Source organism: Schistocerca nitens, chromosome 4 (assembly GCF_023898315.1).
Source record: "Schistocerca nitens isolate TAMUIC-IGC-003100 chromosome 4, iqSchNite1.1, whole genome shotgun sequence".
NCBI classification, from domain to species: Eukaryota; Metazoa; Arthropoda; class Insecta; order Orthoptera; family Acrididae; genus Schistocerca; species Schistocerca nitens.
The window spans coordinates 890,907,741-890,934,947 of NC_064617.1; the positions used below are offsets into that span (position 1 = coordinate 890,907,741).

The 27,207-nt window shown below is 38.1% G+C and overlaps 1 protein-coding gene across 1 annotated transcript in view; it reads left to right on the forward strand.

The window, feature by feature from the left end:
- The window catches only part of LOC126253433 (regulator of MON1-CCZ1 complex-like), a 107,682-nt gene that overhangs the window by 45,030 nt on the left and 35,445 nt on the right, over nt 1–27,207 (forward strand). Inside the window, exons 8-12 of the mRNA XM_049954774.1 lie at nt 7,014–7,078; nt 8,739–8,844; nt 9,004–9,126; nt 10,558–10,711; nt 25,511–25,689. Coding sequence (XP_049810731.1) covers nt 7,014–7,078; nt 8,739–8,844; nt 9,004–9,126; nt 10,558–10,711; nt 25,511–25,689 — 627 coding nt within the window. The remainder of the gene's footprint in view (nt 1–7,013; nt 7,079–8,738; nt 8,845–9,003; nt 9,127–10,557; nt 10,712–25,510; nt 25,690–27,207) is intronic.

Consider the following 27,207-nt stretch of genomic DNA (forward strand, 5'->3'; position numbering starts at 1 on the left):
GATTTGATTATGTTGGGGGATTGAAAATGTTGCTTTATATATTTTTGTTATTTTTTCTTTCAGTACAATCTTTGTTGTAGAACCCTTTTTTTTTCGTGTGGTAATAAAAATTCATTTAGACAGAATTAAGCACATTTAAAATTACGTGAACTTTAGCCACCCTCTCATGCTGATCAATTCAAACTAACTGATTAATAACATTTATGACTCTGAAAATTATTTAAATTAAATTTTTTACGTATTTCGGCCTTGGAACATACTTTCTAGATGCAGTGGGTTTTTAAATATTTAATGAATTCTTTCCCGGCGTTAGCTATGGAACACAAGACTGTCTCTGTTAGCATAAAATGGTTAAATATTGCCAAGCCGACCTGAACGTTTAATTATCATTGACAAAACACACTTCACTATACGTTTAAGTTATTTGCTTTAGAAATTGAAAGAACCAACAGATTAACAACTTCAACGTTAATTATCCGCCTATGAACGCACAAATGTAAAACCAGTAATAAGTTCAGTCAGTCTCAGGATCGCTGTAAAAGAAAAATATTTTCGTAATTCACTGCTAATTTTATCTGCTCCCGATTTATGGGTTTGGTTAATTTTTCTTAGCGGAACAATTTTTTAAATGTGCCGCCGCTGCAAATCATTCGGTCGCGGCACAGCCCAGCAACACCAACGATAATTGCTAAAAATGCTGAAAATTCTTCAAAGAAATATTATAGATGACATGGGCAAGCTAATTTACATTAGTAATACACAATTTTGATAAATTATAATGTATTTACACCACCACAATAATTCAACTTACATTACTTTGTAATTTCTCCTCTAATGGCGGCTAAAGATAGATACAGACAAAAGAAGTCTACTCATTCATAAAATGCTACGTCACAGGTTCCTCTCTCTCTCAGCTCTCGAGGAAGACGACAAAGAATGCACACTATGTATTCCTATTTATACCACTCCCGACCGTTAATGTCTCTTGCAATCTGCGGCTGTATTTTACATTTTTCTTATCGCAGATATTGACATATTTCGTAATTAAATTATGAGTATAGAAATATTACAATCATAAATACATCGAGAATATTATTACAGAAAATATTACAATAATAACCAACGTCCTTTATACAAAATTAAATAATATTTTTTGTTAAACAATTACAGTATATACGAATTGCTTCATAGCGGCGTATATAGTACAATTAAATTTTAGTTTATTAATAGTGTGAGTGCTGCCAGGGAACGTTACACTACATAGAATGCAGCACAGTGGTTGCAGATTAGCTTGTAAATCACATGACTGGTTTCACAGGTAGCCCTGCCTTTGATGGGATAGGTGATGTTAGTGACCAGACAGGAGTAGGTGGTGGTAGGAGGATGTAGGAGACAGGTCTTGCATCTAGGTCTATTACAGGGGTATGAGCCATGAGTAAGGGATTGGGAGCAGGTGTTGTGTAAGGATGGATGATGGATGAGTATATTGTGTAGATTCAGTGGATGGCGGAGTACCTCTGTAGGAGGGGTGGGAAGGATAGTGGGCAGGACATTTCTCATTTCAGGGCATGACGAGAGGTAATCAAAGCCCTGGCAGAGAATGTAATTTAGTTGCTCCAGTCCTGGATGATACTGAGTTATGAGGGGAATGCTCCTCTATGGCCAGACTGTGGGACTTTGGGAGGTGGTGGGAGTCTGGAAAGATAAGGCATGGGAGATTTGTGTTTGTACAAAGTTGGGAGGATAATTACGGTCAGTGAAGGCTTCAGTGAGACCCTCCGTATATTTTGAGAGGGACTGCTTGTCACTGCAGATGTGACAACCATGGATGGCTAGGCTTCATGGAAGGGACTTCTTGGTATGGAATGGGTGGTAGCTGTTGAAGTGGGTTAGTAAGTTTGATATGGATGGTGGTACTGATGTAGCAATCTCTGAGGTGGAGGTCAACATCTAGGAAGGTGGCTTGTTGGGTTGAGTAGTACCAGGTGAAGCAAATGGGGGAGAAGTTGTTGAAGTTTTGGAAGAATGTGGATAGGGTGTCCTCACCTTCAATCCAGATTGCAAAGATTTCCTTCTCCAATATGGTTACATTACATCCTGGATTTTCTGTTGTTTGATTTTTGTGTGAATAATATTTCGTGAATACAATGAAATTAAGTTCGTAGTGATGTCTCTGAAATGCAGTGTTCATTTCCGCTGTTTGCAATCCTCAGCAACAAGAGTTGCCAAGTGGATAAGAGAATCATAGAGAAGTCCATTACCACATCTTACTTATCCTGAAGGAGCTACTCCATTTAACCTTACCAGAAGATCAAAACTTTTTACCTTGTTAGTACCTCTCTGTTTTTGTACAACATGTAGAAATCATATTCTTCAGGTGCAGACAGCAAACAAAATTGTGTCATCTTGCTAATCCTTAAAATATTACCCAAAAAATGTTATATTAAAAGTGAACAATAAGTATGCAAAAAAGTAGCTCATTGCTTGTGTTGATGGCCTTCCATTTTACGATCATTTTATGTAGTAGTCAGATCATAAAAAAGATCTGCACGTGGTTGAGGATCTCTTCTACTCAATGTCTTTTGAATTTACATCATCTCTTGTCAGTGCAGATACAACTGTGTTGGTCAGTCAGGCCATGCAGGTTCCAAATGTTGTAGACAACACCAGCGGCAAATTTGCCAGCTACCTGCCAGGCAACCATAGTTCATTTTTGAGTGTCACATGCTCATTGTGTTGCCTGTTTCGTAGTTAGTTGCTGTGTCTTGTGAAGCATTCTGGTAGCCTGGCAGCACTGCCCTCCCCCTCCCCCCACCAATGAAATCTGCAAATCATGAAGTAATTTTAATTGGAATATAAGTTATGTTATATTGCTTTCAGCTGTTACTGTTTTATATTATTATTGCAGTTTTGGCATTTGTGCCATTTCCAAGCCTAAGATTTTTGACATACAATTTGTCATCAACCTGTATGTCAAAAATCTTTTGCTTCAAAATGGCACAAATGCTGAAATTGCAGTAGTGAAATAAAACAATAAACTCATTTAAAACTTCCAGGCCATTAGCCCATGGTCAATGTATAACACTTTCTTCTAACATTTCCTCTCCGACTGCGGGAGACATCTTCAGAGGTAAAATGGAGAACTGCAACCAGATCTCAAATGAGTGCCGAATATATAGGTAGTGTAGAGGGCACCACAGTCTATCATGTGACATTGATTATGAGATTGTCTCTGGAAATGCTAACATTCTCAATTCAAAGTGATTGATCGTCATTCTTACGTTGCAAAGTTGACATCCAAATTTTATCTGATTTAACACCTTCATCTTTTCTATTAAAATTATTGTGGTGTTTATAAATTTAAGTAGCCTCTCTGTACATATGTGTATGATAATGCGATATTTTCAATACGACACTCATCTCAGTGAATTTTGTTTCATGATCCCCCCTCCCTGTAGTAAAGATGTTCCACTATGGATGATTTATCTGTATGTCCCAGGTGCAATTCCTCTTGTGTTCAGCAAGACGAGTTAGCATTCCTTTTTGTGGTATCAATATAAACCAGTCCACAACTACAAAGAATTTTATATACACCTGGTGTAGCCACAGGATATTGTATGTCTTTTGTCGATCTGAAACATTCCTTTGTCTTCCTGGAGGGTCTGAATGTAGTTTCCACACTGTACTTACTCAACACTATCCCAATGTGATTTGTAATTATACTGATGAATGGTAGGAAAACTTTCCCTTTGGACAGCCATCTTTCCTCATCGGTCTTGATTCTCTCTCTAGAGTGAAATGCTCTATCTGTCTCCTTGTTTGAATAACCATTCTCCTAAATGTTGACTGTAGATGTTCAGGCTCATCTTTTAAGTAAGTTGGTTCACAAATTTTATGCACTGGACTACCAAGTTTTTAATCATATCTCTTTTTTGACTGATGTGGTCCTTATGCAGTTAACAGTCACTATGTGTGGCTTTTCTGTATACTCTATGGGTCAATGTCCGGTCCCCTCACTTGGTAACAAACACATCCAAGAAATTCAGCTGGCCTCTTTTCTGTCTCCATAGTAAATTGTATTTTGGGATTGCTACTGTTGAGATGTATCAGGAAGACATCCAGTTCCTCTGCACCATGTGTCCATACTACGAAAGTATCATCGACATGGCTGTCTGCAATGCCTGTTGTTCAAAGTTCTCCATAAACATATTGGCAACAGCCAGATTAAGAGGACAAGCCCATAAGCAACCCATCAATCTATTCATAAAAATCATTATTGTTTCGAAAATAGGCCGTGGTGTGGCAGTATCTGAATAAGTCCACAATATCTGCTGGAAAAGTATCATCTGTACATGAGATAGCTTTGTTTACTGGATTCATGGTAAATAACAAAACGGCATCAAAACTAACAAGGCTATCACCTTTTTACCACATGCATTTCTTTTAATTTGTCTATGAAATGAATCTTTAATATTACTATCAGTTCCACAACGTAAAGTCGCAGTAGTAAGGCTAGGTGTCTAGCTAATTCATGAATGGGAGACCCAACAGCCCTCACAATAGGCTTCATAGGAATCTGTGGCTTGTGCACTTTGGGTAATCCATAGAGCCTAGGCAGGAACACCTTTGTTTTGCAGAGTAACATGTTATCGTCAGAGGAGAGTGAAGAAGCTTTCACCATTCAATTAATGATTTTTAAAATCTTTGCAGTTGGACCCTTCTGAATTTTTTTATAATTAGTGGAATCCAAAATATTATTAATCTTTCCATGATAGTCCTCACTCCTCGTCAGGACCGTGGAATTACCATTGTCTGCGGTAAGAAAGATAATGTTTTTATCTGCATTGATATCCCTCAGTGCTGTCCTTTGTGCTTGTGACACATTACTGTTAGATGGCTTACATGTACGTAACTTTCTAGCTGTTTCCACCCTAATTACATCAGCCAATTGCTGTGGAAGCTGATGGATCCCTGCCTCAATATTTGCTATAATATCTTCCGTGGGTACTTTTAAAGGCGTCATAGCAAAATTATTTCTTTTGGTTGAACAGAAATTTCAGCTTCAGTCAAATTTTTGCCAGACAGATTAATAACAGTTCAAGAATTATCCTCAATAGAAGCTACTGACATTTTCTTCTGTAGACTAGCGAACTTCTTCTTCTGTGTATTAATTGATGTTGCTGCTGTAATTTTCATAGTCCTGAATGTTAGACCATCAACTGTATTCCAGTCACAACATGCATAGTATTACTAATATTGTCAACCTTGCAATGTAAGAATGACAGTCAATTACTTTTAATTGAGAATGTTGGCCTTATCAGTGGTAATGTCGTAGCCAACATCACATGATAGATTGTGCTGCCATCTACACTGCCTATATATTTGGCACTCCATCAGGTTTTGGTTGCAGTTCACCATTCTATCTCTGAAGATGTCTCCTGTCAGAGACGAAACTTTAGGAGAAAGTTTTATACATCGACCACAGCCTAATAGCCTGAAGTTTTAAATGATGACAGTACCAGCCATGAAAGCTTACATTTTATGATAAAACAATAATAGCTAAAAGCTATGTGACATGTTTTTTTTTTTTTTTTTAAATTATGGAAGCTATGGACCCCTATTTAAAAAAGTAATTAATGATCGTAATTTAGAAAAATCAGCAATTGCTGAGTGTTCTTTCATGAATAAACATAAAGTTATGTTTGATAACATAAAAATCTTGCCTGATGTGTTGGCATTTTGGGATCTCTCATTAAAAAGGCCGTATAGGTCAGGAGGTACAGCTATAACTTGTGCTGGGACAGGAGCCATAATTTTAAGGATGCATGGAGTTGGGCCCTTGACATTGGAGATTACAGAGAAATTCACTGAGTTGAGTTGTTTATGTTCCAATAAGTGCTATTAGTACAAGAGATACTACAGTCTCTGGCAACATGTTGTCACAGTGACGTAGGTTCACCAGTTGTTGACCTATCACAAAGCCATAACATAGCAATTATGACAATCAGTTGTTCCTGACAAACAAAACTCATTATTGTGATTTCACTTAGTATGAATACTGAAATTATTTTGTACATTTAATGTCCTTGTTTCTTACTCACACTTGACTTGCCAGGATAGTTTGTTTTTCTCTAATAATATTTCCAGCATGTAATACTTGTAAACTTGGGGGATTCAGTGGATTGGGATTCTTTTGCAAATTGTTATGTGCACTTTTTATTTTTTTATTTTTTGGAAAGAAGTGTCCCAAAGTGTAAACACTGCATAATTGACCTTTGCTTCTCTTCATTCTCATAACAGATGGACCTGAGTGACTTGCCTAACTCTGTTTTTCAACCTTCTCCAGCCAGTCCCTTTTTCCTCCAAAAAGGTGGAAGCTAGGGTTACTATTTTCAACATTTAAATGTTCCTGTTAGCAGCACTAGGAATTGTACCTCATGAAGTTCTGCCCAGGCATTCTGTATCTTCATAATTTTATCATTGTTTAAATTTTACAATAGCAGCAACAGAAAAATCTCTTAGAGTGTGTGGAGTGGTAAAGACTTGAATAAACAACAGTGGCTTATATTTATATGCTTTTAATGTTCGCCTTATTTTTCTATTTGTGCAGTATTGAGAAACTTCTACTTGAAAATAATAGTGAATATTATTCATCAATTACAGGTAATGATCAACAGGAATGTATAGAAGATAGGAAAACATTAATAGTGGCTATGTGTGGTAACGCAAATGTATTTGTGGTGACACAGAATCAGCTAGTGTGAAAGCTAAGCTATCTTTTTTACATGCAACTTTTTTAATACCATATCTACTTTGTGAATAGTGACATATTATCATCTATGCATATTACATTCCACCCTGGAAAATCTAGGATAGATTGTAAATGAAATATTGTTATATTCCACCCTATAATTTAGATTAATGCTTCCACCTAAAGGTAGTTATTAAACATTTTGGTATGTGTTCAATTTTAATGTTCCAATCTTGTTATAAATTTTTCTTAACTTTGTCCATACTCTCCTAACTGGATTTTGTTTCAGCCAAATATTGTAATTGATGCCAAAATAGGGTGTCTATGGTAAGTGAAATTAAACACATTTTTTAACTGTTTCATTTTTATGTTGAGGACTGATGAAATAGCTCACATTTTGTGATAAAATCCAGTCTAAAAACCATGTTTTCATGAATTGCATGTGTCACCATTGTGAAATGTTTTCAATGTAATCTAATCACTACATCAGTACATTCCACCAATTCCTCCATCACTTAAGTGTGTGCTCAATTTGTCCTTTCCTTTGAAAATCCTCACAGTGTGAAGTGAACATAAAATCTTGATAAAATTTTCTTAGGTGATAAGCTGAGTGGTAGCATCATCTTGTTGCAACATTTCAGTGAGTTTCATACCCATCTTTGCCTGAAGATGATGGGTACAAAACTCATTGAAACATTGTGAGAAGATGACGTCCCCTCAGCTGATCACCTGAGAAGATCTTATCATTAGAATATGCCGAGAAAGCTGCAATCACATGTAAAATTTAAAATTGCTCACTGGCTCATATTTGTAAACCTCTCTTAGTTGATTGTAAAATTATGCTGCTACCATGCCTCATCTATCCAGAAACAAAATCACTTGTCAGCTCTCATCAAATGTGGTGGCTATTTGGATTAAGCTTGCCATTAGATACACTCATCACCAGCAGTACAAAATAATATGCACATAGCATTCATTCCTAGTATTTTATACTGAGGACTGTGGTCAGAATAGCACCTGCTCTGCAAAGTTGTTAGTACACATGATAACTTGATGTGTGGATGGTATGTCAAAGAAATAATAATTTCCAAAAACGAAACATTGTTGGGAAAAGAGGAAAGGGAAGAGACACAGTTGGCTCGCTGTAAAAGAGTTCTGGGTACAAAAGTTCACTAACTGTAATTGTTGTGTAGAGTGGAAGAATCATGCCAGAAGCACTCTGTGGACTGCAGCTATATCGCTTGCCACTGTGTCATTGCTAAGTGGGGTGCGAACACACAAGGTAAGCAGGATGACGAGAGAGAGAGAGAGAGAGAGAGAGAGAGAGAGAGAGAGGTGCTGCGCCTTGGCCACCATAATGTGTGGTGAGATGCCTCACCTGGTATGAGCACTCTGTACAAAAGTCAAAAATTTTATAATGAGTCCTGGTCCAGCATACAGTTTTAACATTTCAGGAAATTTTGTCTGAATACAATTTGTAGAAGAAACGACATTCCATTTGCAGAGACAGTTATTGACCTATTGTAAGGTATTACTACTTTTTTTTTTACTCAGTCACTTTTTTGGTTACAATCACAACCAGTTTCAGCCTTCAAAAGCCATTTACAGATTCTATGGGTGCCATTAGATGAATAAGGGTTCATGCATTGTCAAATAAAGGTTGAAACCAGTTATGCTTGTATTACAAATTAAGTGGTTAAGTAAAAAAACAAAAAAAAAAAAAATACCTTATAGTTCGTAGTTTGGCAGTTTTCTGGCTGAGTTACACATTATTACCATTACAGGGGTATCAGACATTTACATGTTCTCTTGTTTCCTACCTTTAACACATATTGTAAACACTTAGAGATGAACTGGAAAAATTACGATATCACCCCATTCCCCTCCACTAAATGTTTCTAAACACCTTTATCAGCCCTTGTTAATATAGTCTATTAGAATTTTAAGACTTTGTGAAATTACATTGACAGCTCAGGGTTTGTTTTAGGTATGTTGAACTGAATCTGGAGCCACTGGTAGAGCTAATACCTGACAGGTGTTTGCTTGTGGATTTCCTCATGCAGCGCAAAGATTCCAAGTCAGTCATCATCCAAGTAGGTGTGTTTTATGTACCTATTTTTTTTTCTTTTTCTGAGTTATATGCACATTTTAATTAAATGTAAAAGTACCAGTGATACTTTTTAATTTTATTTATTATTCTTGTGCACTGATAGTATCAGGCTGTAACATACTGTATGTATTTCTCCTCTCAGGTTTTACAAGATATTTTAAAACCCACAGAACAAAACCGTGCTTATCTTGTAGTCATATCAGAGCTATTTGATCACTTGAATGATGTTTACTGGAGTTTTTTGGAAGTCGAAATGCAGAGCCAGGTAAATATATAATCATTAAAAGAAATCTCCCATTAAACTCCACAAACCTTGGTATACTATGTGGTGGAGAGTACTTTTTATTTATTTGTCACTTCTTTCTCTGTTCTACCTACAAATGGAGCACAAGAAAAATGATAATGCCTCTGTACATAATCCAGTAGTTTAAGCCCTTATACAATAAAAGCACTAGAGTAATTTTACTGTCTGCCTTGAATGTTGGTAGGAACTTTTCTGACAAGAGCAGCATATTTCAACTTCTGAAGCTTATCTGTCACAGAGGTTGCATATGAAACTCTTGTATGGCCTATACTGTTAAAGTGTGTGAGATGTGTATCATGTTGGACCAACACCTCATTGAGAGTATACAGTAAAGTACAGAATGAGCAGTCACAGTTGTCCAACATGTATCTTTCTGTCTGCAGCAGTGTGTGCATTGTTTTGAAACTCCTTGCAGATTAAAACTGTGTGCCAGACTCGGACTTGAACCTCAAATGTTGCCTTATGCAAGGAATCTCTTACCAACTGAACTACACAGGCATAATTCACAACCCATCCTCAAGGTGTCAGGTTTGAGTCCCTGTCACTACACAGTTTTCATCTACCATGAAGTTTCATAGTGCAGAGTCCACTGCAGACTAAAAAGAATCATTCTGGAGACAATCCCATATACCACAGTTTAGCTGTTTCTTTGCATACCCTTTCTTCCAAGGTTTGCATGATGGCTTCTGTCAAGTTTGGAATGCTGGAGGGGGTACTGGCAAAAATATAGATTCGAGACCAAGTTGTGTACAATGCCTGCATGGTTCAGTCTGTAAAAACATTGCACATGAGGACACTAGGTCCTAGTCCTTCACACAGTTTTAACCTGCCAAGAAGTTTCAAAGGTTTGGTTGCCTTGCACATGAGGACACTAGGTCCTAGTCCTTCACACAGTTTTAACCTGCCAAGAAGTTTCAAAGGTTTGGTTGCCTCAAAGGAAAATATAATAGAGATACAAAAAATAACAAATGGCTGGCTGTTGCATAAGGATTCCTAATACATTCCAAAAATTTACTCATAAAATCCAAGAAATAGTTCCAGAACAGAAACAAAATTCTTCACCTTAATTTTTTTGGTCCCAGTGACACTATGAAGGTAAAATTAAAATAACTAATCCTCCACCTGAGGCACATAAGCAGTTATTTTTCTTGTGGTCCACGTGCATATGAAATAGAAAGAAACCGTAATACCTGATGTAATATAGAGTATCCTCTACCATTCACTTTATAGTGATTTACAGAGTACAGTAGAGAAGATTTAGGCTTTATTATCATTTTTCTGTGCAGCTTTTTTGTGATAATATTCTTGAACATGACTTAATTTTCTAGCCTATATTAATGTAATTTGGAATTGTATGTCACTAAGTCTTGTAACAAAAACTATGTTAACCAGATGGGAACCCCGGCATCAACTGGTCTGAGTGTAAGTTCAGCCAAACCTACTGTTCCTGCAGTACCAAAGGCATCTGTTGTCATAGACCAGGCTGATCTGTACACAAATGTCTTTTCAAAATACGCTGACCACAGTAAGGAAGAAGAGACCAGAGGTATACATTCTGATGTTAATAATTCATTTTTGCCAGACTTATATACATGTATATGAGGACAAAATATTTTGGAATGCTAGATTCAAATTTAATACACCATGATAGTTTGAATAGTTCATTTTTATCTGGCACTTGTATTAACATTATCGGCGGTAGAAGAGAATTACTCATTAACTTTTTGACCTTTTGGAATTGTTTAATTTTCATTTTTTTTCATCTTTGTTATTCTGATTTCCATTTTTTATGAACTTAGAAGAAGCTCTCCATTACAAAAAAATGTGTATATCTATGTTTTGTGTACTTCCTTTCTAGAAGTGTAGAAATACTTTGAAGGACTGGGAAGGAGCGGATACTATTATAAATTAACATGTGCTAAGTTTGAAATCAAGACAGAAATATGAACTTTTCATTTAGTTCTGTTACCAGCATTTCAAATGAATGTGAGAATGATGAAGAGATGGGAACAGTTATGATAATTATGATTTTGATTACATGATTTTCACCTTCAGATATTCGATGGAAGGCATGGAACATATCAAATAAGGTGCAGAGTAAGTGAGCATAAAAACAAAAGGCCAAGTATTGTATTGTTGCTGACAACTAGTGGGAGATGAAGTGTGCAGAAAACTCAGGAAACTAAAGAGTTAAGACACCCATTTGATGTTACAAAAGATAATCAACTCTCCAGATTCAAATGAAGTTAAGACTATGATGTGGAAAATCGCATAACTATAGTTGCAGCATATTTTTGAAATGAAAACCATTTACGACATCTAATGGCAGTCATGGTACTAGCCACATCAAATTACCTATAGAACACTACTCATTCACATGTTTGTTCTAAATAAACTTGCCAATTGTATTTATAAGAGATAGACATCTTGTAGCAGAGATAGCTCTTCTGAACTGAAATTATCGTATTCTGAGAAATGCACACACAAATGTATGTGAATGTGAAGTAGAAGGACAGGACAGTGTATGGAGTAGTTATTACACATTGTGCATTAGGTGAAACATTTCTTGGAATAAAAATTATGACATATTGTAGGATCATTTAGCAAAGATGATGATCATAGTATCGAATTGTTTTATTGATGAATTCACAGTAGCAGCTTATATTTCTCAATATGTGGGTATTCCTATAGTTTCTATAAATCTACGAAAATTTAAAACAATTATGACAGCTTAAAAATTTTTATGTTGGATGTAACAAAACTTAACCAATATGAGAACAAAATTGTCAATATTATTGTAGCATTAAAACATAATGAATACTCAAAATTTTGATGACAATCCTCCTCATCTTCATCAGGAACAACTGACTGGCATCATGGCTGTAAGGGGGATCATGTTTTGTCTACCATGCAGGTGGTGCCTGCTGGAATATGAAATTCTTTGCAGTCTCTCAGTATTGATAGCCCTCATCCATGCACTACTAAGATATTATGCACCATTAAGATTGCTGTCCTGGTTGAATTTGTTGTTGCACATTCTGATTTCTGTGGCTTCTTTGGTGACAACTGTCTCAGTATACATCAAATGATTTTGCAATTTTGAAAGAAGACAATCATTAGCTGTAGAATGAAATGATTACAATGAAAATTTGTGCCAGACCTGGATTTCCCACTTATCGCCTGCAGTCACCTTACCATTCGGCTATCCATGCACGACTTATGGCCAGACCCAAACTTCCATTTGTTATCAAACATGCGTCTGTGATGTGTACTCGTACATCGTTATGTGTGTTCCCAAACAGGTCAGACATTGTACTTGAAAGTAACTTGCCCGGTAGCGACAGATAAATATGATATTGCAGTGCCTGCATTATTCTGATTACAATGCAAAGTTCCAGTAGGTTGATTTATAGAACAAGATTTTATTTAACCAAACATAATTTTATTGTTGTTTGTGAGGCTGTGCTTAGCAACTGTTGATTTTCCCAAAGTTCAGAAACTGTACAGTAGACTAACCGGCACAACTACTTCCACATGGATATGGAATACTGAAAAATCCAAGGATCCATAGATCAAAAATGTCCTGAATCATGCCTAGCATGTCTTTTGACTTCTTAAGCACACAGAAAATAGATCTTAGGCATTGTGTGCTCATGACCCTACCTATTTTGCAGTTGGTAGTCCTGAAGGAAGGAAGGAGCACTGTAGATGTGTCATCTTTAAATTGCTGAGCATCCATACAACTCCCTTTCTTGGAGAGCATTAACCTTGTACCTCACCCTCAGTAGCCATTCTTTTAGGACCGTGCTTCAGTTTTTATGTCAAAATCAGGAAAAGATGTAGTTCTGTGTACTATTCAGCCCAGAATAGTATTTTCATTTGCTGCTTGATTAAATCATCAGAGAGACCATAAATATCACAATGTACAGCAATAGCTTTTACTGAGGCAGTGACTAAAATCTCTTTGGTTACATGGACATGGGTTGTCAAAATTGAGAGTCTATTGAGAAATTTCTGGAGCAGTTAATGTTTGAGAGGGTGCCACAGCATACCAGAGACCAGAGACTCTGGCAGCATGACGACAGTCAGTTGTTCCCAAGTAAGTTGGTTATCCCAATCTGTGAAGATGCATTGCTCAAAAACTTGAAATAGGGGAAATAATTCATGTACTCACAAACTTTCGTACAGTCTCAGGAGGGAGTACTATAGAAACATAGTAAAAATCAAGACCTTTGTTGGTCAGGAAGTGGGGGGCTAATTTGGAGGTAACTTTTTTAATGTTTTTCTTGAATAACTTGTAAACCATGGACCATAGCAAACACATATAACAGCACAAAATTAAACTACATTAAACTTAGTACAAAAAGGTCCTAATCATTTTTAATGACTAATAATTTGTAGAATGTCGGGGATAGAAAAGTCACAAGTGTGTTTTGTATAAGTCCAACAAAGGCCTTTTGGCCGAAAGCTTACTTGCTGACAGTCTTTTGTTATTCCTATCTGCAGCTCAGCATCTCCACCATGTGGTGAGTAGCAACTGTCATTTTTATAATATTGAAATTATTAAAAACAGTGTTTTAATATATAAAATAAATTTTTGCTATTGAATGAAGTGGGTTAAGAACAGATACTAAAGTTGTGTACCACATTTAAGTGCAGTAGAGCTGTATTAAGGGATAAATTGTGTTCATGTGGTGTAATGGGTTGAAGGGAGGAGGAGGGGGGGGGGGATAGTGAATAGTGAAGGTCAGTGGAATGTGGTCATGCACTTTCCTACTTTGTGGGACTATAAACTCATGACAGAGCAGGGTGCTTCCCACTCTCTCTACCCCATATGTCACAAGAAACATGTTATACCAACAGCTCCATTGCACGTCTTACAAATCAGTGGCTATGCAGTGTGCAGGCACACCTAAAGTTGTGTAGTTTCAACAAAATGTGTCAATGGAATATGGATATGAGTTACTAATAATACTAATTCAAGAAATAAGTATGGGACAGAATGTATGCAAATCTGTGCACTCTGTTCTATACTTGTAGTGGGGAAACTGATTCTTAGTCATTCTGTATGTTTATTGAGTGAGTACTTATGTGCTGTTATTGAATGAGTTCCTATAAACAGTGGCTGAGAAGTGTTTAATTTGAAAGTGTGATGTCAACAGTGACCTATTTAATGTTAATGGAACAGGGACTGGATTGATAAATCCAAGTAATTTGAGAAAAGACGGGAATGCTGAAGTTTTCAGGGACTATGAACATTTTTTTCATGCATTTTGCAGGAAAGAGTTCACCAGAGCTGACTTAATGAAAAAATTTCTGAGAGAAGCTCTTTCAGAGACACAGTCTGAAATGTACATGGAGCCCCATTTTTACATTCAGCTGAAGTGAAATGCGGTTTTAAAACTGTCTGTTTTGTATTAAAGCTGTTGAGGATGAATTTGTTGGTAAACAGAAGGCAAATCTCAACAGTTGCAACAAAAAGCTTGCACTGCTCAATCCTTCAGTTAGGACAATATAAATACAGTTCTTGCACAGGAGAGGAAAGTTTAACTGGGAGACACTATCCAAAGAAATATATGCTTTGTGGGGATCTACGCACTGTAGATGCAAAGTATGAACTGCTACCCAAAATATCCGAGAATTTTATCAGAAAACTGTACTTACCTCCAAATGTCCTCTATCACCTTCAAAGTAGTCACCTTTGGTGTGTATGCAACGATTCCAGTGGTGTTCTCATTTTTGGAAGCACTTCTGGAAGTCTGCAGGAGCCATTGCAATTGCTCTTGGATATCTTCAACTGAGCCAAAATGTCGCCCTTTCAGTGCGATTTTCATCATCAGAAACAGGTAGAAGTCATACGGGGCTGGCAAGAAGGAAGGGTGGGGCACCATTGCCATGTTGCATTTGGTCAGGAATTCCTTCACAGTGAGCAAGGTGTATGCAGGTGCGTTGTCATGGTGCACCAACCAATCTTTCTTTTTCCACAACTCTCATCACATGCACCAAACATTTTCTCTCAGTCACCTCAAAACCTCACTGTAAAACTGCCCATTGACAGTCTGACCAGGTGGAACAAACTCCTTAAGCACTATTGGCCAAATGTCAAAAATAAGGTCAGCATTGACTTCATGTTGCTGTGAACTTGTTGAGGTTTTTACAGCCTTGGAGATCATGTCATTTTCCTTTATGATGGTTGCTGTTTTGTTTCAGAGTCACAACTGTAGATCCAAGATTCGTCACCTGTTATGACTCTGGATAAGAATTTTGGACACTCTCAAACTCTTTGTTGCAGCTCAATGCACATCTGAATACTGAGGTTTTGTTGGTTGATGCCGAGAAGGCGAGGGACAAAGTTTGCTGCAATTCATCTTGTCTTTATTTTGTTGCTTAGAATTTGTTGACTTGTAGCAAATCTGCTACAAACATAGTGAATTGTCTGCCTATGGTCTTTGTAAATCACATCACACACTTTGATGGTAATTTCTGGTGTTGTGCATATTGACTGTCAACCACAATTTTTGTCATCTTGCACAGATTCTCGGCCTTCCTTGAAGTACTTGAACTACTCAAATATTTTTGCTTGACCCAGTACACACTCAAAAAATGCCTCTGTCAGCATGGTGGGGTTTCAGCTACAGTTTTCTTCAACTTGAATCAGAATGAATTCCAAAACCATTGCTCCTTGTTGTTACCTGTTTCACAATTCACATAAGCACTGAAACATGCACCACAACAACTTACAACTGCATGCGCCAAAGACGACGCAACTTTGTGCCACAGTAGCTAAGACATGTACCTCGGGACATCTAGCAGTGGATCATCATACTGCTACTGGTTTGATCATTACAGTGAAATTCTTGGATAGTTTGGGTAGCAACTCATATCATGAGGGTAGCTACAAAATGTTCTTTACAGGCTCAGTGTCTAGAATGAGATAAAGAGGACGCACTGAGGATGAAGATATTTTTGCATCAATAGAGGAGAGATACTGAGTTCCATAGAGGGGAAATGATGACTGCCAGTTCACCTTAGATGAGCTTTTGAAGCAAGTTTCAGAAACAATCCTTCATGTAAAGCTAGTCAAGAACAGAAAGGGGGAAAATACGGGGATTCCATAGTTTTCAGCACAATTTGCACTAGAAAACTGTTGTGTGTTTTTGTAGATTAGGTGAAAAATTGTTGAACTGCTAGGTGTTATGCAACTTAAGACATTTAACATAAGAGAAGCAATGCACTGCAACATTCTCTTGTTCTAGACTTGACCATGATCATTCCCATTCCATCATACATATTCATACCCACCTTGCAAAATGTGCTGTGGATGTGTGCTAAGTGGCTTCACTCAGTGCTGCCCACTGTACAAGTGCTAACAATTCCTGAATGGAAACGGTTTATGCAGTCCATTACTAACAAAATTAATGGTGAGAGAAGTGCAGTAATTTTCCTACCATTTATTAATTCACCTCCAAATGGCTACAAACTGGTGTACTCAACTTTACAGTATGCTGTCAATGACAGCCACCATGAAGGTGCCACATTTATCGATTCAGTCCCTTTCCCACAAATATTACATATGTCACTGACAACATCACACTTACAAATTAAGTACTTTGCAGCTGTTGTTTATACAAATTTATTTACCTAAGAACTTGCAAATAACTGCAAATACGTATTTACTTAATAAACTGGAAATAACTCCATTATATAAACATGAGAACAGTGATGATGTTTTGTCTATTCATATGAGGGAACGAGAGAGAGACTGTTGGGGAGGTACAGTCCATAAACTGAGAATAAAAAGTGCTCATGATAGCCTTTCCGAGGAGAATGCTACAACTCCCATACAGGATGACTAAGAACCAATTTCCTTCCTAGCAAACAGCCCTGGGGGCGACTATGTTCTGCATTGCTACTGATTTATAAGATGCTCTGTAGAAGGGTTGGTATAACACTGAAACTCCCAGTAGATGCTTCTTGTGGTGTAGTGGGATACAGAGAGTGGGAATTAGCTTGCTTGCTCTTTAGTTTTAGAACCACAAAGGTGGGAAGGGCATAATCACATTCCATTGATCTACATTCCCTCACACTTTTATCCTCCATGCCCCCACATGCTATCCTCTTGTATATGTCACATCAGCAGAACATAATTTAACTCGTAATATGGCTCTACTGCACTTAGATGCTGTTCATATATTTAGTATTCATTCTAAATTCACTTCATTTAACAATAACCATTAATTTTATAGAATGAAAACACTATTTGAAATAATTTGTAATCTTTTAATCCCCTGTCTCTCACAGATTATTAATCCCAGGGAAAAATGAACAGGACCTTTTTAGTAGGAAATGTAATGTACTTAAATTTTGTACTGGGATACGTATTCACTACAGTCTGCAGTCTTCAAGTTATATGCGCCTACATGAATTATGTCTCTTATTTTCCATCATTGATAGGACTAGATAGAGTTTATCATTATAAGCTCAAGTAAATCCAATGTTCTTCTTGTTGTTGTTGTGGTCTTCAGTCCTGAGACTGGTTTGATGCAGCTCTCCATGCTACTCTATCCTGTGCAAGCTTCTTAATCTCCCAGTACCTACTGCAACCTACATCCTTATGAATCTGCTTAGTGTATTCATCTCTTGGTCTCCCTCTACGATTTTTACCCTCCACGATGCCCTCCAATACTAAATTGGTGATCCCTTGATGCCTCAGAACATGTCCTACCAACCGATCCCTTCTTCTGGTCAAGTTGTGCCACAAACTTCTCTTGTCCCCAATCCTATTCAATACTTCCTCATTAGTTATGTGATCTACCCATCTAATCTTCAGCATTCTTCTGTAGCACCACATTTCAAAAGCTTCTATTCTCTTCTTGTCCAAACTATTTACTGTCCATGTTTCACTTCCATACATGGCTACACTCCATACAAATACTTTCAGAAATGACTTCCTGACACTTAAATCTATACTCGATGTTAACAAATTTCTCTTCTTCAGAAACGCTTTCCTTGCCATTGCCAGTCTACATTTTATATCCTCTCTACTTCGTCCATCATCAGTTATTTTGCTCCCCAAATAGCAAAACTCCTTTACTAGTTTAAGTGTCTCATTTCCTAATCTAATACCCTCAACATCACCCGACTTAATTCGACTACATTCCATTATCCTCGTTTTGCTTTTGTTGATGTTCATCTTATATCCTCCCTTCAAGACACCATCCATTCCGTTCAACTGCTCTTCCAAGTCCTTTGCTGTCTCTGACAGAATTACAATGTCATCGGCGAACCTCAGTTTTTATTTCTTCTCCATGGATTTTAATACCTACTCCGAATTTTTCTTTTGTTTCCTTTACTGCTTGCTCAATATACAGATTGAATAACATCGGGGAGAGGCTACAACCCTGTCTCACTCCCTTCCCAACCACTGCTTCCCTTTCATGCCCCTCGACTCTTATAACTGCCATCTGGTTTCTGTACAAATTGTAAATAGTCTTTCGCTCCCTGTATTTTACCCATACCACCTTTAGAATTTGAAAGAGAGTATACCAGTCAACACTGTCAAAAGCTTTCTCTAAGTCTACAAATGCTAGAAACGTAGGTTTGCCTTTCCTTAATCTTTCTTCTAAGATAAGTCGTAAGGTCAGTATTGCCTCACGTGTTCCAGTATTTCTACGGAATCGAAACTGATCTTCCCTGAGGCCGGCTTCTATCAGTTTTTCCATTCGTCTGTAAAGAATTCGTGTTAGTATTTTGCAGCTGTGGCTTATTAAACTCATTGTCCGGTAATTTTCACATCTGTCAACACCCGCTTTCTTTGGGATTGGAATTATTATATTCTTCTTGAAGTCTGAGGGTATTTCACCTGTTTCATACATCTTGCTCACCAGATGGTAGAGTTTTGTCAGGACTGGCTCTCCCAAGGCCGTCAGTAGTTCCAATGGAATGTTGTCTACTCCGGGGGCCTTGTTTCGACTCAGGTCTTTCAGTGCTCTGTCAAACTCTTCACGCAGTACCGTATCTCCCATTTCATCTTCATCTACATCCTCTTCCATTTCCATAATATTGTCCTCAAGTACATCGCCCTTGTATAGACCCTCTATATACTCCTTCCACCTTTCTGCTTTCCCTTCTTTGCTTAGAACTGGGTTTCCATCTGAGCTCTTGATGCTCATACAAGTGGTTCTCTTATCTCCAAAGGTCTCTTTAATTTTCCTGTAGGCAGTATCTATCTTACCCCTAGTGAGAAAAGCCTCTACATCCTTACATTTGTCCTCTAGCCATCCCTGCTTAGCCATTTTGCACTTCCTGTCAATCTCATTTTTGAGACGATTGTATTCCTTTTTGCCTGCTTCATTTACTGCATTTTTATATTTTCTCCTTTCATCAATTAAATTCAATATTTCTTCTGTTACCCAAGGATTTCTACTAGCCCTCGTCTTTTTACCTATTTGATCCTCTGCTGCCTTCACTACTTCATCCCTCAAAGCTACCCATTCCTCTTCTACTGTATTTCTTTCCCCCATTCCTGTCAATTGTTCCCTTATGCTCTCCCTGAAACTCTGTACAACCTCTGGTTCTTTCAGTTTATCCAGGTCCCATCTCCTTAAATTCCCACCGTTTTGCACTTTCTTCAGTTTTAATCTACAGGTCATAACCAATAGATTGTGGTCAGAGTCCACATCTGCCCCTGGAAATGTCTTACAATTTAAAACCTGGTTCCTAAATCTCTGTCTTACCATTATATAATCTATCTGATACCTTTTAGTATCTCCAGGGTTCTTCCATGTATACAACCTTCTATCATGATTCTTAAACCAAGTGTTAGCTATGATTAGGTTGTGCTCTGTGCCAAATTCTACCAGGCGGCTTCCTCTTTCATTTCTTAGCCCCAATCCATATTCACCTACTACGTTTCCTTCTCTCCCTTTTCCTACACTCGAATTCCAGTCACCCATGACTATTAAATTTTCGTCTCCCTTCACTATCTGAATAATTTCTTTTATTTCATCATACATTTCTTCAATTTCTTCGACATCTGCAGAGCTAGTTGGCATATAAACTTGTACTACTGTAGTAGGTGTAGGCTTCGTATCTATCTTGGCCACAATAATGCGTTCACTATGCTGTTTGTAGTAGCTTACCCGCATTCCTATTTTCCTATTCATTATTAAACCTACTCCTGCATTACCCCTATTTGACTTTGTGTTGATAACCCTGTAGTCACCTGACCAGAAGTCTTGTTCCTCCTGCCACCGAACTTCACTAATTCCCCCTATATCTAACTTTAACCTATCCATTTCCCTTTTCAAATTTTCTAACGTACCTGCCCGATTAAGGGATCTGACATTCCACGCTCCGATCCGTAGAACGCCAGTTTTCTTTCTCCTGATAACGACATCCTCTTGAGTAGTCCCCGCCCGGAGATCCGAATGGGGGACTATTTTACCTCCGGAATATTTTACCCAAGAGGACGCCATCATCATTTAATCATACAGTAAAAGCTGCATGCCCTCAGGAAAAATTACGGCCGTAGTTTCCCCTTGCTTTCAGTCGTTCGCAGTACCAGCACAGCAAGGCCGTTTTGGGTATTGTTACAAGGCCAGATCAGTCAATCATCCAGACTGTTGCCTCTGTGACTACTGAAAAGGCTGCTGCCCCTCTTCAGGAAACACGCGTTTGTCTGGCCTCTCAACAGATACCCCTCCGTTGTGGTTGTACCTACGGTACAGCTATCTGTATCGCTGAGGCACGCAAGCCTCCCCACCAACGGCAAGGTCCATGGTTCATGGGGGGGATTTTCTTCTTATACAAAACTTATACAAAACTTTCTTCTTATACAAAACTTAATCATAGTGCAGAATACATAGCAAGGCATAAACAAAACACAAGTACACAGTTACGGACAAACTTCAGTATGGGCTGTGGTTACCCCAAACAGAAATATGTTATGTTAATAGTGGCATTTCTGAGTTAATATGAAGTGAATGCCATTTGCATGCAACTCTCTACATGAGTATTGGTTTGGGGAGGAAGACTGCAAGCAACAGTGCAACTCTTGAGAAGTCTAGGCATGGTGGGAGATCGAGCTGGTCATTATATGCATTTGCTTTGGTGCTGATGATAATTATTCTTCCATAACATGAGCATTGTGTGGTTGAGTGGTGTCATCTTGTAGACTGAAATCAGTACCTATCACATCAATATAAGGATTTTCAGTAGTGTGAAAGATGTAATCTTTATGATATGCTCTGTCACAGTTTCAAAGGGAAAGATTTGGAGTTTTGTATGTCGACATAATGATACACGGTGCTACACACTGATGCTGCTTCATCTAACAGATATTTTTTGATGTTTATTTGATGGATAATAATTTCAGACTTCTCGCCAAATTTGAACATTTTTACTGTCATCTAGGAAGTGAATCAGGTGCATGTTCATCAAGAGGACAATAACAGTTATTTGCAGTCCACTGTGTGTAGACGTGTCCACTACACATGCTCTCTGCCATGGTTAGTGGTGTGCAGTACACATGTGACTGGGTGCCTCATTTCCAACCCACCTTCAGGGAGCTTTCCTCGCCAAGTATTCAGTGAGATCATCTTTCTGGTGGCTACAGGAAGGGCAGACAGTATATAGTATATGCTGTGGTCTTAGTTCTTTATAGCTTGGCATATGGCCGACATAATGTTATGGTGCTTGCAGGAAATGGGAATGTGTGGCAGATGTAATATTACATCACAGCTGTTATGGTGATTTTCGGCAGTGTCAAACGTGTATTTACAGCTCCCACAAACATCTGTCATGTTTGTAGGCTTTGTAGTTTTTGCTAGATGGTAACAGCAGTATCACTGGAAAAATTCATCATTTTTAAAACCTTTATCATCTCTTGTTTCTTAGGCATCAGGTGACATTCAAGCTCTCTCTGTTTTGTGTGTTTTGCAAAGAGGAGAAACTTCTGGAGCAAATGTTTACAAACTCCTTTATGAGTCTGCAGATAATGAGAATAAAATATATGATCAAGATTCAGATTACACATTAACATATTATTTTTCCTGATTGTGTTGTTATGAAAGATATTCCTGCAGGAAAATCAGGAAAGCAAACTGAGGATATGATTCCAGTGAGTGTAGTGTTGGACTATGTATCTTTTCATGTTTCAGTTTGCATCACACGGTACTCTACCATAAATGTTAAAGTTTGGTTTGTACTATTGTTTTGTGTGTTTCTTTAGAATTAAATGGGATGTAAAAGAAATTTAAATGGAAAGATCACTTGTTTTCTTACCAGGGTATGTATGTGAATACCAGAACTCGTGTTCAATCTTTCTCTGTGATAATTGTTATTAAATCGAAGTTTGATCTTGATTTCAGATTTAACGCTAACAATGCCAATATATATATATATTTATAGTAGAAATTCAAATAAACCTAATAATGTTTAGAACTTCCAGCTACATATTTATATATACAAGTTACAACTTAAAGAAAATCCTATTTCAGCCAGTCTAGAGGTAATGGGAGCTACATACAAAACCAGCACCATAAGTGTTAAGAGCATAACTGCAAATAATCAGTCATGGCATTGTATGTGGCCCTTGTCTACCCTTGACTGAACCTTTCAGAGGTGTATACTGTGGTTAGAAACTATTAGCAGAATCTATGAGTAATAGAAGGATGGATTGCCTCGTAAATACACCTCAGTGCTGTTCAGTCAAGTTGTGTGTCCCAGCTGTCTGATATCACTGCCACAGCAACAACTTTCCTTGTACTCTCAAACGAGCAACTGTCTGCTGTGCGTTTAGGACACCAGTGAAGTCCAGTGGTTCTTGTGTGCATGATGTACTTTTGGGTAGCTCTTTGGCAATAATGTTTTCAACTCATGTTTATGGCTAGCTGAAACTAAAGCTATCCTCAACCTGAAGATGGGTTTGAATATCCCTGTGCTGTACAGGAATGTTCCTGTTGGAGGTGATACAACCATATCTTAACTGACCAACCTCATCAGATATGGGGTGGGGGGCACTTACAGTTTGACACAGACTCAAAACTATGGTGCATCTTAAAATTTTTCACGTATACTGTTCATTTCCAAATGAGAAAGAAACGATAAGTGACAGGAAAATTTCTATGCCTGCAGAGGAGTGAATCTCAAGTCTTTGGGTTTGCAGTCTGATGTCTGATGTTTTTTAGGTGGCAGTTATTTTTTTGTCTTTCACTGATTTATGTCACATCACTCAGTCAAAATGCAAAAGAAAAAGTTACTTGATGGGAGGACTGTTTCCATTCTACATAAATGTATGAGGGGTGTTCAGTAAGCAATGAAACATTTTTTTTTTCTGAAAGCAGGTTACTTTCATTCAGTATTCCAGTGCACCATATTATTCCCCACTCATTTGGCTACAAATTCCTATTTTTCAATATGATCTCTGTTCAGGGGGATGGCCATATGCCACTTTACTGGGAAGGCCTGTGTGCCCATATGGTATCATTCCACTAGTTGACATCTGAACCAATGTCTTGCTGCATCATTAACCTCCCTGTCATCCATATACTGCTTTCTACAGAGCCCATCTTTCATTGGACCAAACAGATGAAAGTCAGAAGATGCGAGGTCCAGGCTGTAGGGCGCATGGGTAAGAACTGTTGCCGGCCACGGTAGCCGAGCGGTTCTAGGTGCTTCAGTCCGGAACTGCGCAACTGCTACGGTCGCAGGTTTGAATCCTGCCTCAGGCATGGATGTGTGTGATGTCCCTTAGGTTAGTTAGGTTTAAGTAGTTCTAGGGGCTGATGACCTCAGATGTTGAGTCCCATAGTGCTCAGAGCCAATTGAACCTTTTAAGAAGTGTTCACTGAAATTTGTTAGCTCCTCCCAGATGTGCAGACTTGCATAAGGCTCTGCATTGTCATGGAGAAGGAGAAGTTTGTTGGCATTTTTGTGGTGACGAACATGATGAAGTCATTTCCAACATTGCAGGAATTACAGCTGTGTGGCCAGCTGGCATGCAGAATATTGGACAGGTTTTCATGACCTTGTTGTGATGGTGACTCATGCTACTTTTTTTCACTGCCAGGTCTCCATAGACATTCCGCAAGGACATAGGAATACTTATGATGCCCTGGTTTCCCTACCAAAAGAAATTCATTGCCAGCTGTGTGCTTGGAATGCATCTCCATTACAGCTGCCATTTTGAAAGCTACTTATAGCAACACCACTTGTGAGAACTTCACAAAACACAGGGTCTCAAGTGGGAATAATTCCACAATGTCCCAAACAAATTCCACATTTTATCAGCTAACATTGGCAGAGAAAAAAACATTCTTGCATTACTTATTGGATACCCCTCACATTACTGAATACAGCTCCACAAAGATGACTAAATTCATGTAGAAGTGGTGTGGCAAATGCATATTATATGTATCAGTGAGAAGTAAGTAGATCACTGCTTTCTGGTTAGGTACTTTTTATACCCAAACATGTTTCAGTACTGTTTTTTATCTTCAAAGTGAGTTTTCTTGTATTCCAGTTGTAGTTTTGTAAATTCTAATAATTTTGTGACATCAGTGCTACAGAAATAAATGTCATATTTTTCGATACAAAAAAAGTAAAGAACATAGAAATGCACTTCTGTCGCAATACCTGCTGATTTCGATTGAAAATTTAGTCTTCATTGATGTTAATTAAATGAAACAACAATTTCACTGTTACCAGACACCGTTTTATTTATTTCCACGATGCGTTTCGAAGGTTTAAACCTCCATCATCGGGTGGATTTACATTAGTTAGTATTACATTTGTGTGTGTGTTGTGTAATGATTTTTGGAGGAACTTGTGGCACTGCCTCCAGTGGTCGCAGGTTCCTTTTGCTGTCATAACACATCCCATGTATACTGCCAAATTTGTAAACAAACGTGGCGTTTACAAATGTGGCAGTATACATGGGATATGTTACGACAGCAAAAGGAACCTGTGACCACTGGAGGCAGTGCCACAAGTTCCTCCAAAAATCGTAACGCAACACACATACAAATGTAATACTAACTAATGTAAATCCACCCGATGATGGAGGTTTAAACCTTCGAAACGTGTCGTGGAAATAAATAAAACGGTGACTGATAACAGTGAAATTGTTATTGCATTTAATGTCAGTAACAGTCACGGTAAAGCCTAACTTAAAAATGTTCGCATTTAAACTTCATTGATGTTTTTAAATACTTTTTGTTTGTGTTTACCTGGAGAGTGTTTCCAGTTTTTTTATTACATTCTGAGGCTTGTCTTTCATGAATATGAGTTTTAAGATGGCATATATTGTAGGGTTAAGTGATTCAGTTTATGCATCCTGTTACAGGAGGTGGCAAATTTGTGGTGTGGGTGTTGTTGGAGTACATCCGTTCTCTGACAGATTATCACATACCAGTGCAACACTATCTTCATGAACTAGTGATTAATTCATTAGTTCACTATAAGGCATATTACCAGTTGCATCAGTTGCTGCAGTACCATGTGGTATCAGATTCCAAACCACTGGTAAGTTATTTCACTGTGACTCCTCAAAAATACTCCTTCCTTGGTTACATAATTATTTAATTAAAAAAAAATTAAAACTGTGTGCCAGACTGGGACTCAAACCCAAACCTTGCCTTTCACAAAACAGTGCACACTCTACTGGACAGTGAAAGATTCTGTCTGGAATGAAAATATAGTTTAAAATGATATGCAACACTTAGTATCAATTTTTACTGTGCATGTATCATTAAATTATAGAATTGTCCTGCTTGAAAACTACTGGGTTCTATTGTGGGACTTTGGCTATTGTATGAGCCATGCCAGTCTCTGGCTGAGGAAATTGTAGTGGGATTTTAACTTGTCCCCCCCCATGAACCATGGACCTTGCCGTTGGTGGGGAGGCTTGCGTGCCTCAGCGATACAGATAGCCGTACCGTAGGTACAACCACAACGGAGGGGTATCTGTTGAGAGGCCAGACAAACGTGTGGTTCGTGAAGAGGGGCAGCAGCCTTTTCAGTAGTTGCAAGGGCAACAGTCTGGATGATTGACTGATCTGGCCTTGTAACAATAACCAAAACGGCCTTGCTGTGCTGGTACTGCGAACGGCTGAAAGCAAGGGGAAACTACGGCCGTAATTTTTCCCGAGGGCATGCAGCTTTACTGTATGATTAAATGATGATGGCATCCTCTTGGGTAAAATATTCCGGAGGTAAAATAGTCCCCCATTCGGATCTCCGGGCGGGGACTACTCAAGAGGATGTCGTTATCAGGAGAAAGAAAACTGGCGTTCTACGGATCGGAGCGTGGAATGTCAGGTCCCTTAATCGGGCAGGTAGGTTAGAAAATTTGAAAACGGAAATGGATAGGTTAAAGTTAGATATAGTGGGAATTAGTGAAGTTCGGTGGCAGGAGGAACAAGACTTCTGGTCAGGTGATTACAGGGTTATAAACACAAAGTCAAATAGGGGTAATGCAGGAGTAGGTTTAATAATGAATAGGAAAATAGGAACGCGGGTAAGCTACTACAAACAGCTTAGTGAACGCATTATTGTGGCCAAGATAGATACGAAGCCCACACCTACTACAGTAGTACAAGTTTATATGCCAACTAGCTCTGCAGATGACGAAGAAATTGAAGAAATGTATGATGAAATAAAAGAAATTATTCAGATAGTGAAGGGAGACGAAAATTTAATAGTCATGGGTGACTGGAATTCGAGTGTAGGGAAAGGGAGAGAAGGAAACGTAGTAGGTGAATATGGATTGGGGCTAAGAAATGAAAGAGGAAGCCGCCTGGTAGAATTTTGCACAGAGCACAACTTAATCATAGCTAATACTTGGTTTAAGAATCATGATAGAAGGTTGTATACATGGAAGAACCCTGGGGATACTAAAAGGTATCAGATAGATTATATAATGGTAAGACAGAGATTTAGGAACCAGGTTTTAAATTGTAAGACATTTCCAGGGGCAGATGTGGACTCTGACCACAATCTATTGGTTATGACCTGTAGATTAAAACTGAAGAAAGTGCAAAA